This window comes from Ricinus communis, chromosome 5, assembly GCF_019578655.1.
Source record: "Ricinus communis isolate WT05 ecotype wild-type chromosome 5, ASM1957865v1, whole genome shotgun sequence".
In the NCBI taxonomy this organism is placed as follows: domain Eukaryota; kingdom Viridiplantae; phylum Streptophyta; class Magnoliopsida; order Malpighiales; family Euphorbiaceae; genus Ricinus; species Ricinus communis.
The window spans coordinates 12,622,435-12,638,348 of NC_063260.1; the positions used below are offsets into that span (position 1 = coordinate 12,622,435).

The 15,914-nt window shown below is 30.9% G+C and overlaps 2 protein-coding genes across 2 annotated transcripts; both read right to left on the bottom strand.

Moving 5' to 3' along the window:
• Positions 1-688: 688 nt before the first annotated feature.
• On the bottom strand, positions 689-5,726 carry LOC8279513 (linoleate 13S-lipoxygenase 3-1, chloroplastic). Its single transcript, XM_048374022.1, has 8 exons — positions 5,151-5,726; positions 4,526-4,794; positions 3,989-4,226; positions 3,557-3,886; positions 3,313-3,401; positions 3,120-3,227; positions 2,045-2,349; positions 689-1,946 (listed from the first exon to the last, which is right to left on the bottom strand). The coding sequence occupies exons 1-8, from the start codon at positions 5,548-5,550 to the stop codon at positions 923-925; spliced, it is 2,763 nt and encodes a 920-aa protein (XP_048229979.1). The 5' UTR covers positions 5,551-5,726; the 3' UTR covers positions 689-922.
• Positions 5,727-10,869: 5,143 nt separating this feature from the next.
• Positions 10,870-15,558, bottom strand: LOC8279511 (lipoxygenase 3, chloroplastic). Its single transcript, XM_002519024.4, has 8 exons — positions 15,017-15,558; positions 14,503-14,771; positions 13,967-14,204; positions 13,535-13,864; positions 13,140-13,222; positions 12,946-13,053; positions 12,299-12,603; positions 10,870-12,210 (listed from the first exon to the last, which is right to left on the bottom strand). Exons 1-8 carry the CDS (start codon positions 15,495-15,497, stop codon positions 11,187-11,189), a joined length of 2,838 nt encoding a protein of 945 aa, XP_002519070.4. The 5' UTR covers positions 15,498-15,558; the 3' UTR covers positions 10,870-11,186.
• Between the last annotated feature and the right edge of the window lie 356 nt (positions 15,559-15,914).

Below are 15,914 nucleotides of genomic sequence, written 5' to 3' on the forward strand. Positions count from 1 at the left end.
AATATACTGAATCCAGTAGTAGAATTGCGATCATCAACACTATATCTCCAATTTGCATCACCAATGGTAGAAAGGCTGAAATTATTATTATTATTATTATTAAAGTTTAAAAATAAAACACCTCAATTAATTAATGTTGCCACATCATTTGAGATTAGATAATCTTTTCATCATTGCTGTAAGTCAGATAATCTTTTGGCGTGAAATTTTCTTTTCTCTTGCTTCAATAAAGACACTTCGCTGATGCTCAGCAAATAGATGCCATTAAAGGGGAAATTTTCAGCAATTTCATATCAATTCATAAGAAAAAGAACAAAATTTAAATGCGTATCTAACAGTATTAAAATATTTTTAAAAAATGGAGTATGTGCTACGAAGATTACATGTAAATGTAGGTGCTCAAATGAAAATATTAAGACATCATAAGTTTTGCCGATAGAATTAAACGGAAAGGGAAGCTGATTCGGAGGCGGCGAAGGAGAAAGTCCAGTAAAAGATGGAGACGGGCCAGAAGGGCGAGTACGCGGCTGCGAGGCATAATAATTATTCAGGTTTCCTCTGTTGCTAATTTCAGCAAGTAATCGTAAAAAACGCTTGTATTAATTTTCTTTCCAGTTTTAGTTTGTGCGGTTGTCAAGAAAGACCCCGTTCACTTAGAATGCAGTTTGGGCTTTATGTTATATTAATCTTATCGAGTTTGTAAGTGATATCTACTTTGTTATTTCTTCGTTTCTTTTAAATTACACAGACGCAAAAGAAAAGAAAAAACACTATAGCATGTACAACTTTTCTGCCACTAATTAATGGAAGGTCAAACAAAAACTGACTCTTCTCGATTCTTTATGTTCTTGCTTCTTTGGGTCGGTAAGGTATAGCTTCAGTTAACTTGGTGTAAGAGTGAAGTTAATCGTCATCTCATATTTTACATTGATATGCTATTAGGCACCCCTCTACCAGTAACACCTGGATGTGAGCTTGGTAATAGCAGTTCATAAGGCGCAATTCCAGCACCACAACGATTCTTAAGTTTTGGGTCAACATTTCTCTTCTCAATCTCTTTCTCTATCTTCATTATTTCCATTGAGAATCTGTAAAATGCCTCAATGATTTCGTTTTCTCCTGACCATTTTAAAAGGTCTTTTCTGGCACCTATGTACTCCTCATCCACTGAATGAGTCGAAAGTATATCAAGAACAGACATGAAATAAGTAGTCTGACTCAAACTTGGCAATGATGATAAGAAATATCCTTGCGGGTCTGCAAGGAAATTTGCATACTCCACATCACCTTCCATTGGCACTAATCTTCGCATTTTGGGTGGCCTAACTGGGACGTACCCACCATAGTCATATTGCCCGAAATTGACTGCTGCATGTTGTGCTGATGCAATCCAGATGATCGTACTAAGTATAGAGATAAGATCCTCTGGAGTTGAGAGTCTTGGCCACCAATTAGCATTTGAAACATCGGCATGCCCTACATTGATGGACTCCTTATACCAGGACTGAAGCTCAGTGTCAAATTGGACTAGACTTGGTTCAGGATAGTAGTAGTTAACAAATGTCTTAACCAAATCTTGAATTGCAGACCATATAAGAAGCCCATCATTTGCAAAAGGATAGTCTTCAATGAGTAATCTTAGCCCATGAGGCTGTTTCGGGTCAGGAATTGCCAATCCTCTTCTGATAAGATCAGCGGGGAGTCCCTCCATGTCAAAACGCCACCAATCTTTATAGGCAGATGAAGTAATCTCCATGCAGTACTTTTCAGGAGCGAAACACGACTCCACGATTCCATTGGCATTGGTTAAAACTTCACGAGCCTGTGCATTTATAGCCAATGTGTATCTCATGTGAGGCTTGAGGAGCTTGTAAATTGGATGCATTGCGCTTAGTTGCCTGTTTGCTGCTATAATAAACGGCTCCATGCAAGCATGGGCGCGCAACCTATAGTTTGATTAATTCATTAATCATCAATAATTCTTACTCTGTTTTCTTTCTCAAATTCTAATACTGAAATAGAGCTTTGCATATATAACATTTACCAGTGATGAATTAATTGATGAGCACCAGCATCATTGGAGCAAACATGGGCTTTGGCTAGTTGCCATAGCCAATAGGTGGAGGCATCCACAGGAGGGGTGAGAACTTGCCTTATTGGCGAGTTTGAATCCTTAGATGGAATAGTAGTGAGCTCAATAGCAATGGGGTTTAATGTTCCTGCTGGAGTTAAGAAGAATACTGTACGAGTTGCATGAGCTTTTCGATCATCAAGAGCATTTATCCGTTTCAGATGTGGAAGATAAATGTCATGATAGTCTAGTATGAACAATTTGTGTTCTTCGAGTGCCTGACACGTAAGATTATCATGAAACCAAATCCTAGAATATTTCAAGAATTTAAACATCAATGTGTATATTAGCTAGAATCAAACAACCAGGAAAAGAAACAACAAACAAGTGTTAACTATAAATTTGGAGAGAGCTAAAAACCTGATATTCTTTTGTCAATTTATGATAAATAAAATATTACATTTTAATTTTTAATATAATTAAAGTCGATAATGTTAAGTGTTAAGACTTGATAAGACTTAAAATAATAATAAAAATATTCTTTTTATTAAAAAAATTATATAGGCTTTTATTTATTTTTATTTTGAAAAATATTTTAGTTATTAATAACTCATAATTTATCAAAATAAAAGGAAAAAACAAATTAAATATGGGATATTTTTACCTAATTATAGAAGAATGACACGTGTATATACTTATACAAAAATTTCAATATATCACTCTGTTATGTAATCACTTCATTATATATACCAACTAGGATGTCCCAATTGAAAAACTTGAAACTTCTTCTTATTCCATCTTAACGAGTCTTTTTTTTTTTAAAGAAAATGATAAATTTATTACTAGAAAGACAAATGTCTAACATCAGCAATAAGCAATAATTCAACAGAGGTTGGGACCTCTTAATGAGTCTCTTATTTCTATTATAACAATTTTGGTTTAATTAAAAAAAAAATCCTATCCTAAATTCACTTGTCCACAGTCAGAATAAATCATTTTTAAGAAAGGAAGCTATAAAAGTGACTCGAGTGGCATGCATGTATGTTACCTGCTGTATGGATATTCCATTAAGATGCCCTATGATGTGTTCTTCTTTGAGTGCCGACTCATGTGATCCATTGATGGACGGATCCAGCTTGCTCACCGGTGGAAACACCTGTAATTGGAAACCATAAAATCATTTCATTTGGTGCTTTCATAATTTCTTTCGCGTTATTAAGACAGAGCAGAAGACTAATTACCTTAAGCCTTTCAATGCTTAAAGGGTTCATGCCTCTTAGTGTTAATCGACCAAATTCATCATCTCTTAGACAAGGTGTTTCCCCCCAAACTAGAACAAGATCAATATAAGCATAAGGTTAGTGTTGAATCAGTTAAAAATTGTTGTTGCTTCTCCGAGACAAACATTTAATTACTGGATTACTAGCTCTATGGTTCATTCGAGTACTTAATGAAACTAAAAAATTTAAACTAATTCATACTCACCGGGGATAGCTTTAGGAGGATCAAATTTGTAAATCTGTGAGAAGGACTCCGAAATCTTGCTAAGCATACATGGTAGAGACAAGGTTTTGGAACATTCTTTCTTTGACTTTTCTCCAACACTACTCCTCTTTTTATAGAGATGATTAATTTCAGAGAATTCCTTGATATAATCGCTTTCAATAGAGCCATTTCTTAGACCAGGAACTAGATTTTTAGCCACCGCTTTCAACTTCCCAACAGATATATCTTCTCTTTTGCAATCTTCATATGCTTCGTCTCTCGGCACATACATCGGCATGGATTCATTTGCTGGAGACTCCTTAGTGTCATCTGCGACATTCATCAAAATATCATTTTCAGTCGTGCATTGAGTTTAATTTTGTTTTTTAGTATTACGGTTAGATAATACTAAGAGTCAAGTTTTGCATATACCTGTAGAACTTGGAGGACGTCCAGTTCGACAACGCCTTGGATATGGAAGCATTTCACCTCCTAAAATTGGCCTATTATATTCCATCCCTTTGTCAGGATTTCCCAAGTCTTTATACGTATCATAGTCATATATTCTGTCGCACAATTTTCTAATTCCCCTTCCGTTGCCCCTCAATTGCTTAAGATCCATTTCTCTAAGCTCTTTCAGTCCTAGCGGCGTTTGACAAGGTAAATAGGCCTATGAAACCCAACACCACACAACAATAAAATTAGCATATCCAAAGATTTTCTGCGAGTTCATCTAATTTTGACAAAACATACAATTTTATTTGCTATTATTATTGAAATTAATTTCTTTTTTTTAAATATGGTTAGACCAAAACAGTTTACTCGAACGAAATTTTACATTAAATTTTGTCAAAGTCTATCTAAAAACAATCGTTCATAACCTTAACAAAATTATGCAAAATAAAGAATTTTCTCCTAACAGCATATCCACTGCTAAACAAATAATTAAGTTGTATTAAGTTCAAGTACCTTATTAGCAAAAAAGATCCTTTTTCCTGCATGATCATTTTGTGATGATTGGACCCAAGAATCGCAGGAAAAATGAATGACATCTTCAACAGTGACGCTTTCCAAATAGAACTCCTTTAGATGTTTGCTAATCACTGTGATCGCTCCTGGTACTCCGAAGTTAGGGTCCACCATAAATTCGACTTTGTAAATGGTCATCTCATCCTCAATTTTAAAGCTCTGATCAGACCATTTTAATGTAGTTTCGCTGCTTAGCTTTGGTTTCATCCCTGTAATTAGTAAATTACATCTTAATCAGAAAAAATTAATTAAACTCATAGCAAGTGTTATAGATACATATAATATCCTTGCAATCTAGCCTCTCCAACTACAAAACTCAAAATTTTAATGAGGACCACTCATTTATTAATGATTCGAATTTCAGCACAAGATATAGCATCTGTGCTTGGCCAAGCTTGAAGTCAGTGATATTGCATTCAAGTCTGCGCTGAAGATAATAGAACTATTCTTTTAGCCTACAAATTTAAGCTTTCAGATTAAGTAGTTTGCCTCTCTCTCTCTCTCTCTCTTTCTAGGAATCAATGTGTCAATTTCTAATCTATTGGCAAAGAGAAAAGGCCCTTACCTGGATCAATGTCTTTGCTAACAAGTTGCAAAACAACAGTACCCTTGTGCTTCTGGCCAGGGTTACTGAAACATTCCATCCAATGAAACATAGTGTTCCTGACACTGACTAGAGCTGTCATCTTGAGCTTGAAATGCATTTTCGTTACGTCTTCTATTAACTTATTATTATAATCTACATGATGATCTGCTTTCACCTCTTTCCGCAGTTCTCTTCGCCATTTCTTATTCAAGTTGGCCGAGGAAAATGATGAGGTAAAATAAGAAAGGTGTTTTTGTTGTTGAAGAAATAGGCTACTAAAAAGAAACCGAGATTTTGAAAAGGGGTTTAAAGAATATTCTTCCGTCATGCATGAAGCTGGAGGTGCTTTCATAGTTCTTGCCATCGATACTTGGCGCATTCTTTTCCTCTTTTTCTAGGGATACACTGGAAGCAAAGTCCAATTATTTATAGACAAGGAAGACGTCAAGTTTCAGTTTACACTTGTTTATATTTCAGGAAAGTTTATGAAGATTAAGAGACAGCATGACATCAGTTCTCCTTTTGATACTCTCTTGAGCAATTACTACTATAGGGAGGCAAGAACTTTCCACTCTTCTGTTGGTCCATCTCATCTTATTTTCAATAATAACTTGCTATTTTTTATTTTAAAGAAAAATATATTAAATTACTGCAAATCCAAGACAAGAGCCTCGCAAAGCAAGAAACGGATGGACACATCAAAATAAGTAAAAAGCAGTAAAAGGATATGGCCCTTTCACTTCCATATATATATATATATATATATATTGTAAGATACTCTATTTTGCAATATTTTATAAAGTCATATCATATAAAATTTTAATTAAAAAAATATATAATTTTAATATGGTTATATAATATTTTATTATGACGTAAAATACAAATTAAATAAAATGATAATATCAAAAGTATTCTACATGTTTGGTTGAAATCCATAGAAGAATTCATTTTATTTGATAAAAAAAATGAGAAAAAATAAAAAATAGAATTAATTTGAAAAAAAAAAAGATATGAGAGAAGAAAATAGTATTGATAAAGTTGAAAGAGATATTTTGATGTTATAGAATGAATTGATTTATTAACGTAGAATTCATTTAAAAATTTTATTTATTTTATTAGAATTTAGTTTAGTTATAACCAATTTCACTTAAATTTGATTATGTGAAATACTAAATTAACTTTCACTTTATTTAAATCATATAAATTTTAGATTCAGAAATGAATTCTATAAATTTTATGAATTTTAACTAAATACTACATAATATTAAATACTAATCAAGAGTATAAATAAATCTTTATTAAAATAAAATGATAGCTAACTATAATAAAAGAATAATAATTATACAATGCCAATAATTTACTATATATTATTTTTTATTATTCTTTTATAATTATTAAATCTTAATATTATTAAAGTAAAATAATAATATTAAATAATTATTAAAATAAAATAGTAGCTAAATATAATTACTTTTTATAATATAATATATTTATAATTGAAATAAGATAATTTAAACTAAAAATCTAAAGCATAAAATTATCAATAATTGTGCAGTAGTATGAATAATTAAAATAATATTTCTAAATTTTTTTAAAATAAAACGATAACTAAATATAATAAAGAATTAGTGATTATATAATGATTTAATTTATTATATATCTATTATGAATTTTCTAATTATTTTTTATAACTATTAAATTTTAAAATTATATAACTAATGATAATATTGGGTACTACTAAAATAAAAATATTTTTTATAATGTAATGACTTTTGTTAAGATAAGATATTTTAAATTAAAAATTTATATAATAAATTTACCTATAATTATAGATTAATATAAACATATTGCTAATTTATATATATATAATTTGTAATTAATTTAATAAGATTTAATTATTCACATACCACTCACAAAACCCTTGATCAATAAATATGTATAAAGAATCTACATATATATGTTCTTTCAGCAAGCGCTAATAGTTAAAAGAATAAAAACACCCAAAGTGTTGCTTGGTGATAGGCTTATATTTAGAAAAATTATAATTTGGTATTTTAATTTTTAATTTTTTTATTTTGCTGTCTAGATTATCTTTTTATTCAATTAAATATTTAAACCTATTAAAAATATTTAATATAATGTTTCTATCCAGTTTTACAGGTTAAAATGCTTTATAACTTATTTTAAATAATAAGTTGACTTATAAGCTCTCATTTAATATAACATCATATTTTTTTATTTTTCTTATTTTATTTTTTAATTATTTATTCTTCAAGAAATTAAAAAAAATTATTTTATTTTTCTCATTCATTCAAATAAAATTTAAAAATAATTAATTTTATTTACTTATTCTTTTATTTTCGTACATCCACCTCAGAAAATAAAAATAAGATATATTCTTTCACCTCAAAATAATAAGACGAGAAAGAAAAAAATATTAAGTCTTCTAAATAAAATAATTTTTAGAAATTAAAAGAAGATAAGTAAATTTAAAAAAAATTAAAAGAATTTAATCCAACATTTTCTTCACTGCTAAAAGAAGATTTGATAAAAAATAGAAAATAAATAAAATAAATTAATAAATATAGGAAAGAAGAAATAAAAAAATTATAAGAATAAATAAGGATATTTGTATTATTTGATGTATAAAATGAATTAAATTATTACTTTAATCTGTGAAGCTTGTAAGAGAAACCATAATATATATATATAAATTAGCAAATTCAGACATTTGATTAAACAAAAATTTTATTCAAGTACTACAATAGAAAAAACAAAAAATTTAAAATACTAAATTTATAATTATCTTTTCATATTTTAACTTGAGTAAAGTCTCAAGTTTCAGTCTTTCTCTATTCTTTTGTAATTCAAAGAAAATGAAAAAGTTACTCAGATCGTATTATTGTATTGTGTTAAAATATTAAAAATATAGTTTTTAAATTTTTTAATTATGATTTTAGTTTTTCTAAATAACAACCAAAAAGTAATTAAAAAACAGCCATATTGTAAATTTAAAAAAGAATTAGAAAAACTGTATCTTTAAAATATATATATATATACAGTAAAAATGATACATATTATTTTATTGATTTTAAAATATTTATGAAAAGATTTTAAAGAAAATAAAAGAATAAAATATAATTTTAAAATATGAGTATATATATGTATAAGTTTGATTTATTGAGGTGATATGGGTAGGTATATGCAAAACGTGTTTTTGGGACGGGACATGATCGTAAATGAGAAATTTGGAGTTTTTCAATAATTTGATCAATCACTGTGGACCTATTAATTTTGAGAAAGTGTTGTGTCTTATAATTAAGCAGCAAAAACAGCCCCACATCAGTTGTTCTCTGGAGGGTCTTTCTTAAACTCCAATTTTAAAGTCTGAATTTTGTATTGTGATTAGCTACGGAGGTCTATACATTAGTTCTTATTTCTTCTTCCTGTACTCTGTAATCCTAATTAACTTTAGTTTTATTATGTTTGCTTTAAACAACAAATAAATTACGTGTATATACTTGCAAAATTATAAATATTTTTACGTTTTGTTCATCTAATAATATATACATAATAGTTAGTAAAAGAATATCTTAAATTAAAGTTTTAATAAGAATATTCTCGAAATAAAGAAACTATAGCGGTCCCTTCTAGTGGTCGGGATGAATCCTGAAATCGATATTATCGCTTCATGCACGAATCTTTTGCTTTCTATTATCTATTGATTTATTGGACAAAGTGTTTGTGGATACAAATAAGCAGCAAATTGTGAATAGCAGGTGGACCAAATAGCTTTTTATTTTATTTTTTTTGTCTATTTTTGGGGTTCGTATTTCTCTCTAATTCTAGAAATGATGGTCTGAGTTCCTCTTCCAAATTAAAATTAAAAAAAAAAAATCCACTAAAACTATGGTCGTCTAGTTTAATATATTTTTATTTTAAGTCTATAGTCTATTTTTTTATTATTTTAATATTATGTGAATGGCTATTAATAAATATTAGTCATAGTACATAATATTGTTATTTTAACGTGGTATGTAATAGTCACAATTTTTCAAATTGACATTTCAGTACCTGCTAATAGTATTATACGATTTAGGTGAAATTTTTTTTAACAACTATATTTATAGGGTACTAAAATAATAAAAAATTAAATAACAGACTCTAAAATAAAAATACGTTAAATTATAAAATAATCATCAAGCAACCCTATTCCCTTTCAAAATAGAGCCATTTGCCTATTTCCCATCTATCTCTAATGAGGCATTTCAATTTTTAGAATAGCACGTGGATAAATACAACTGTGTGATAAAGTGACAGTCAATTAGAATTGAATTTCTCCATGTGTTAATTATGCAAACAATTTTGTGGTTTAAAAAATGATGGCTGCTGTTGGCCTTTAAAAGATGAAAAAGCTCAATTGACTTTGTAATCGTTTTTGTGGTTTAAGAATGAAGGATCGGGTGTTGCTTTATTTTAATCGAGTTCAATTCTATCGTATCTGATGCAGGAGCAACATTTAATTATTTTTGAACAATTGATTATGAAGAATCTAGTCCTAATAGGTTTTAATAGTATTAGAAATTCTTATTTAGATCTCGTTTATATTATATTTTTATCTACATAGGTGTTGCTTTTTATTAGACACGTTTTTTTTTATTTAAATTATATGGGATGTATTATATTAAAATGGTTTAGTGAATGAAATGTTACTAATCTAATCATTAAATTAATATATATAAAATAATCAAGAGAATTTTCAAATTAAAATTCTAAAAAAAATATTAACCCTGTGTTTGGGAATTTTCTTAGGGAGGAAAAAAAATAAGTTTTATTTTCCTTCTTTGGATAGATGAAAAATAAAGAAGAGAATCCATTCTTTATTTTGCACTCTCTTACTTTTTAAACAGAAATATGAGTTTTCAATTGAAATTAATACAATGGCCTTACGTAGGAATCCTTTTGGATCTCCGTCAGAATCACTGAAATCAGTATAAAAGGGAAGTTGGTTCGGCAACGTTTCTCGTCGGCGCTCCTCTTTTAGCCAGGGGACCGACCAACCACTGACGCATTAGCTATATTTGTCCGTGCCGCTACTCTACTCTACTCGTAGATTTCGCCAATTAATTGCTTCAAGTTTTCCACAGTTCTTAACCGCAGTCATCATTAGAAGCGAGGATGGGGCCACCTGTCAAGAAGAGAGCTGTGTCCAAAGAGTATAATGAAGCTTTTGTCTTATCCCGCCTTTGAAATTGGTCTCCTGGATTTTGTTGTTTTTTCTCCTAACTAGTCCTTTTATTGTTTGTATTTGTAATAACTCGAGCTCTATTATTCTTCGGGAGTTTTCTAGTGTTCTGTTTCAAGCAAGGGAGAGACTCTCTTCCCTCCATGGAGCAAGGGTGAACATCCACCTGTTTGATATGATCGATGAATGAAAATCCCATCCATCAAGAAAAGACCAAAGCAATTGCTTTGTGCAGGGATGGCAAGATTCTAATAGAAAGAATTTAGAAACAAACAATAGAATTTGAGTTCGATTTTTTATATTCGTGATAGTTTCAAAATTTATATTTGCAAATGGTGAATATCTATTGCAACTGAGGAAGTCATTAGGCTTAGCAATTACATCCAAAAATTATGCCTAAACAACTCATTAAAATGTGAAAAAACTCCAATCAAAATCCAGATCCAAAAAGGCAAACATACACAAAAAAAATGCTGATAGCGAGTACAGAAGACAAAGATCTTGGTTTCTTAGCATTCTCATTAATAGATTTCTTAGCAAATTATCACCGACCACAGCTAATCATTAGCAGCCTTCCTTACACCAATCTGTTTTATAGTAGCAAGGTATCAACAGTAGCAGATTATTCTACTACAGCCCTGCTGTTAAAGCAGCGAGTATATGCACAAAACACATATTAAGCATAAAAAGAAAATTAGGTGAATCGATCAGAGAATTAGACTACCAACTGAATGCTCGTGGAAGAGTGAAATTAACATTCATCTCGTATTTTACATTGATATGCTATTAGGCACCCCTCTACCAGTAACACCAGGATGTGAGCTTGGTAATAGCAGTTCATAAGGTGCAATTCCAGCTCCACAACGATTCCTAAGTTTTGGGTCAACATTTCTTTTCTCAATCTCTTTCTCTATCTTCATTATTTCCATTGAGAATCTGTAAAATGCCTCAGTAATTACAGTATCTCCTGACCATGTCAAAAGGTCGTTTCTAGCACCTATGTACTCCTCGTCCACTGAATGCATCGAAAGTAAATCAAGAATAGACATGAAAGAAGTAATTTTAGTCAAATTTGGCAATGATGATAAGAAATATCCTTGCGGGTCTGAAAGAAACTTTGCATACTCCACATCACCTCGCATTGGCACTAATCTTCGCATGTTTGGTGGCCTAATTGGGACGTACCCACCATAGTCATATTGCCCAAAATTGAGTGCTGCATGTTGTGCTGATGCAATCCAGATGATCGTACTAAGTATAGAGATAAGATCGTCTGGAGTTGAGAGTCTTGGCCACCAATTAGCATTTGAAACATCGGCATGCCCTGCATTGATGGACTCCTTATACCAGGACTGAAGCTCAGTGTCAAATTGGACTAGACTTGCTTCAGGATAGTAGTAGTTAACATATGTCTTAACCAAATCTTGAATTGCAGACCATATAAGAAGCCCATCGTTTGCAAAAGGATAGTCTTCAATGAGTAATCTTAGCCCATGAGGCTGTTTCGCGTCAGGAATTGCCAATCCTCTTCTGATAAGATCAGCGGGGAGTCCCTCCATGTCAAAACGCCACCAATCTTTATAGGCAGATGAAGTAATCTCCATGCAGTACTTTTCAGGAGCGAAATACGACTCCACGATTCCATTGGCATTGGTTAAAACTTCACGAGCCTGTGCATTTATAGCCAATGTGTATCTCATGTGAGGCTTGAGGAGCTTGTAAATTGGATGCATTACGCTTAATTGCCTGTTTGCTGCTATGATTAACGGTTCCGTGCAAGCATGGACGCGCAACCTGCAGTTTAATTAGTTCATCAACCACCTTTAACATTTTCTTTGTTTCAAATTTTAATCTAATTAGAGTAGAGCTTTGCATGATATACCAGTGATGGATCAGTTGATGAGCACCAGAATCATTCGAGCAAACATGGGCTTTGGCTAATTGCCATAACCAATAGGTGGTGGCATCCACAGGAGAGGTGAGAACTTGCTTAACTGGAAAGCTTGAATCCGTAGATGGAACAGTAGCGACCTCAATAGCAATGGGTTTTAATGTTCCTAATGGGGTCAAGTAGAATATTGTACGAGTGGCATGGGCTTTTCGGTTATCAAGAGCATTTATCCGTTCCAGATATGGAAGATAGATGTCATGATAGTCTAGTATGAACAATCTGTTTTCTTCAAGTGCCTGACACACATCATTCATTAAGATTATCAGAACCGGAAATCCCAAAATATTATACGAAGTTAAATTTGAATATAAATCAGTGTTTATTGATATTAACTCTACAAATAACAAAATCTCTAGCTACAATTAAACAACGGAAAAACAAATAAAGTAAAAAATTTATTAAGTTGCTTTCGAGACATTGAAGAAACTAAACTATGAAACACTAAGCAAACCAATCAAATTCATTTTTTTTCCTTTGAACTAGGTTATATACGAGTGAGTAAACTCAATTCTATAGTACCAAGACACCATTTCCTAAGAAGCTATAATATTAACTTCAGTGGCGTGCATATATGATACCTGCTGTACGGACATGCCATTAAGATGCCCTATGATGTGTTCTTCCTTGAGTGCTGATTCATGTGAACCGCATATGGCAGGATCCAGCTTGCTCACCGGCGGAAATACCTGTACTTGGAAACCATGTAATTAACTCCTTTTGGTGTTTTAGTCATTTCTTTCGGACAAATATAACATCTAAGATAAATAATTACCTTAAGCCTTTCAATACTTAAAGGGTTCATGCCTCTTAGTGTTAATCGACCAAATTCATCGTCTCTTAAATATAATACATTCCCTGAGAAAATTCATCGTCTCTTAAATATAATACATTTTCTGAGAAATTATCAATTTATAATTATTGTTTATATCTGCTTATATTTAATATTTAATAAATTAATAATATCTATTAATTAATAAGTTTTTTAGGAAATAATTTTATTTTTTAAAATAATTAAAAATCAATAATTTTAATATCTAATAATTTTGCTCTATCAAGTATGCTAATTGTATATAAACTCTATGCTATAAGCTAACATTTAATCACTGCATCCCTACATTTGTATTTAATGAATCACACAAGAAACAACTTGAATTAATTCATACTTACAGGAGATGCCTTTAGGACGATTAAATTTGTGAATTTGTGATAAGGACTCTGAAATATTATTAGGAATACATGGCAGAGGAAAGGTTTTCGAACATTCTGTTTTTGACTTTTCTCCAATGCCTCCTCGCTTCTTATAGAGACCATTAATTTCAGAAAATTCCTTAATACAATCACTTTTAACAAAGCCATTTCTTAGAACAGGAATTAAATTCCGGACGGCTGCTTTCAATTTTCCGACAGAGACTTCTATTCTTCTGCCATCTTTAAGTGCTTCGTCTCTCGGCACATACATCGGCATGGATTCATTTGCTGGAGACTCCTTAGTGTCATCTGCGACATTCATCAAAATATCATTTTCAGTCGTGCATTGAGTTTAATTTTGTTTTTTAGTATTACGGTTAGATGATACTAAGAGTCAAGTTTTGCATATACCTGTAGAACTTGGAGGACGTCCAGTTCGACAACGCCTTGGATATGGAAGCATTTCACCTCCTAAAATTGGCCTATTATATTCCATCCCTTTGTCAGGATTTCCCAAGTCTTTATACGTATCATAGTCATAAATTCTATCGCACAATTTTCTAATTCCCTTTCCGTTGCCCCTCAATTGCTTAAGATCCATTTCTCTAAGCTCTTTCAGTCCTAGCGGCGTTTGACAAGGTAAATAGGCCTATGAAACCCAACACCACACAACAATAAAATTAGCATATCCAAAGATTTTCTGCGAGTTCATCTAATTTTGACAAAACATACAATTTTATTTGCTATTATTATTGAAATTAATTTCTTTTTTTTAAATATGGTTAGACCAAAACAGTTTACTCGAACGAAATTTTACATTAAATTTTGTCAAAGTCTATCTAAAAACAATCGTTCATAACCTTAACAAAATTATGCAAAAGAAAGAATTTCCTCCTAACAGCATATCCACTGCTAAACAAATCATAACTTGTATTAAGTTCAAGTACCTTGTTAGCAAAAAAGATACGCTTTTCAGCATGATCATTTTGCGACGATTGGATCCAAGAATTGCAGGAAAAATGAATGACATCTTCAACAGTGACGCTTTCCAAATAGAACTCCTTTAGATGTTTGCTAATCACTGTGATCGCTCCTGGTACTCCGAAGTTAGGGTCCACCATAAATTCGACTTTGTAAATGGTCATCTCATCCTCAATTTTAAAGCTCTGATCAGACCATTTTAATGTAGTTTCGCTGCTTAGCTTTGGTTTCATCCCTGTAATTAGTAAATTACATCTTAATCAGAAAAAATTAATTAAACTCATAGCAAGTGTTAGATACATATAATATTCTTGCAATCTAGCCTCTCCAACTACAAAACTCAAAACTTTAATGAGGACCACTCATTTATTAATGATTCGAATTTCAGATTAAGCAGTTTGCCTTCTCTCTCTCTCTCTCTCTCTTTCTAGGAAACAATGTGTCATTTCTAATCTATTCGCAAAGAGAAAAGGCCCTTACCTGGATCAATGTCGTTGCTAACAAGTTGCAAAACAACAGTACCCTTGTGCTTCTGGCCAAGGTTACTGAAACATTCCACCCAATGAAACATAGTGTTCCTGACACTGACTAGAGCTGTCATCTTGAGCTTGAAAGGCATTTCCAATACGTCTTCCATCGACTTATTATTATAATCTACATGATGATCTGCTTTCACCTCTTTCCGCAATTGTCTTTGCCATTTATTATTCAAGTTGGACAAGGAAAATGATGAGGTAAAAGAAGAAAGGTGTTTTTGTTGTTGAAGAAAATAGTTAATAGGAACATATCGAGATTTTGATAAGGGGTTCAAAGAATGATCTTCCATTATGCATGAAGCTGGAGGTAGTTCTATAGTTCTTGCCATCGCAATTTTGGGTAGTCTCTTTTTACTGCTCTTTTTATAGGAGGCTTCTTTTCTTTTTCTCTTTTTTTTTTTTTCATACACCAAAGGTTGCACCATAAAAACACGAGGTTACCCAAACGATTTAATAAGATTTTTATATAAATTAATAATATGATAATTTATTATAATTGAAAAATTATAGTTAATTTTATTTATTATTAAAGATATGTATAAAAATTATTTTTAAATAAAAATTTAAATTTAAAATATACAAAAAAAAATTTATAGTTTCTAATTTGAATTGTCATAATTATAAACATAATAATTATTTAACTATTAAATATAAATTTAAAATAAGTATATTTATTTTAAACTAAAAAATTAAATATGTGAGATGAATTTAGAGAAAATTATTATGAATAAGTTTTTAATAAGGATAAATGTTATTTAGATAATGAAAAAAATTAAATAAGTATCAACTGAAAAAAATAATATTATCAGCAGTTATTGTAATCAAATCAACTATTAACTATT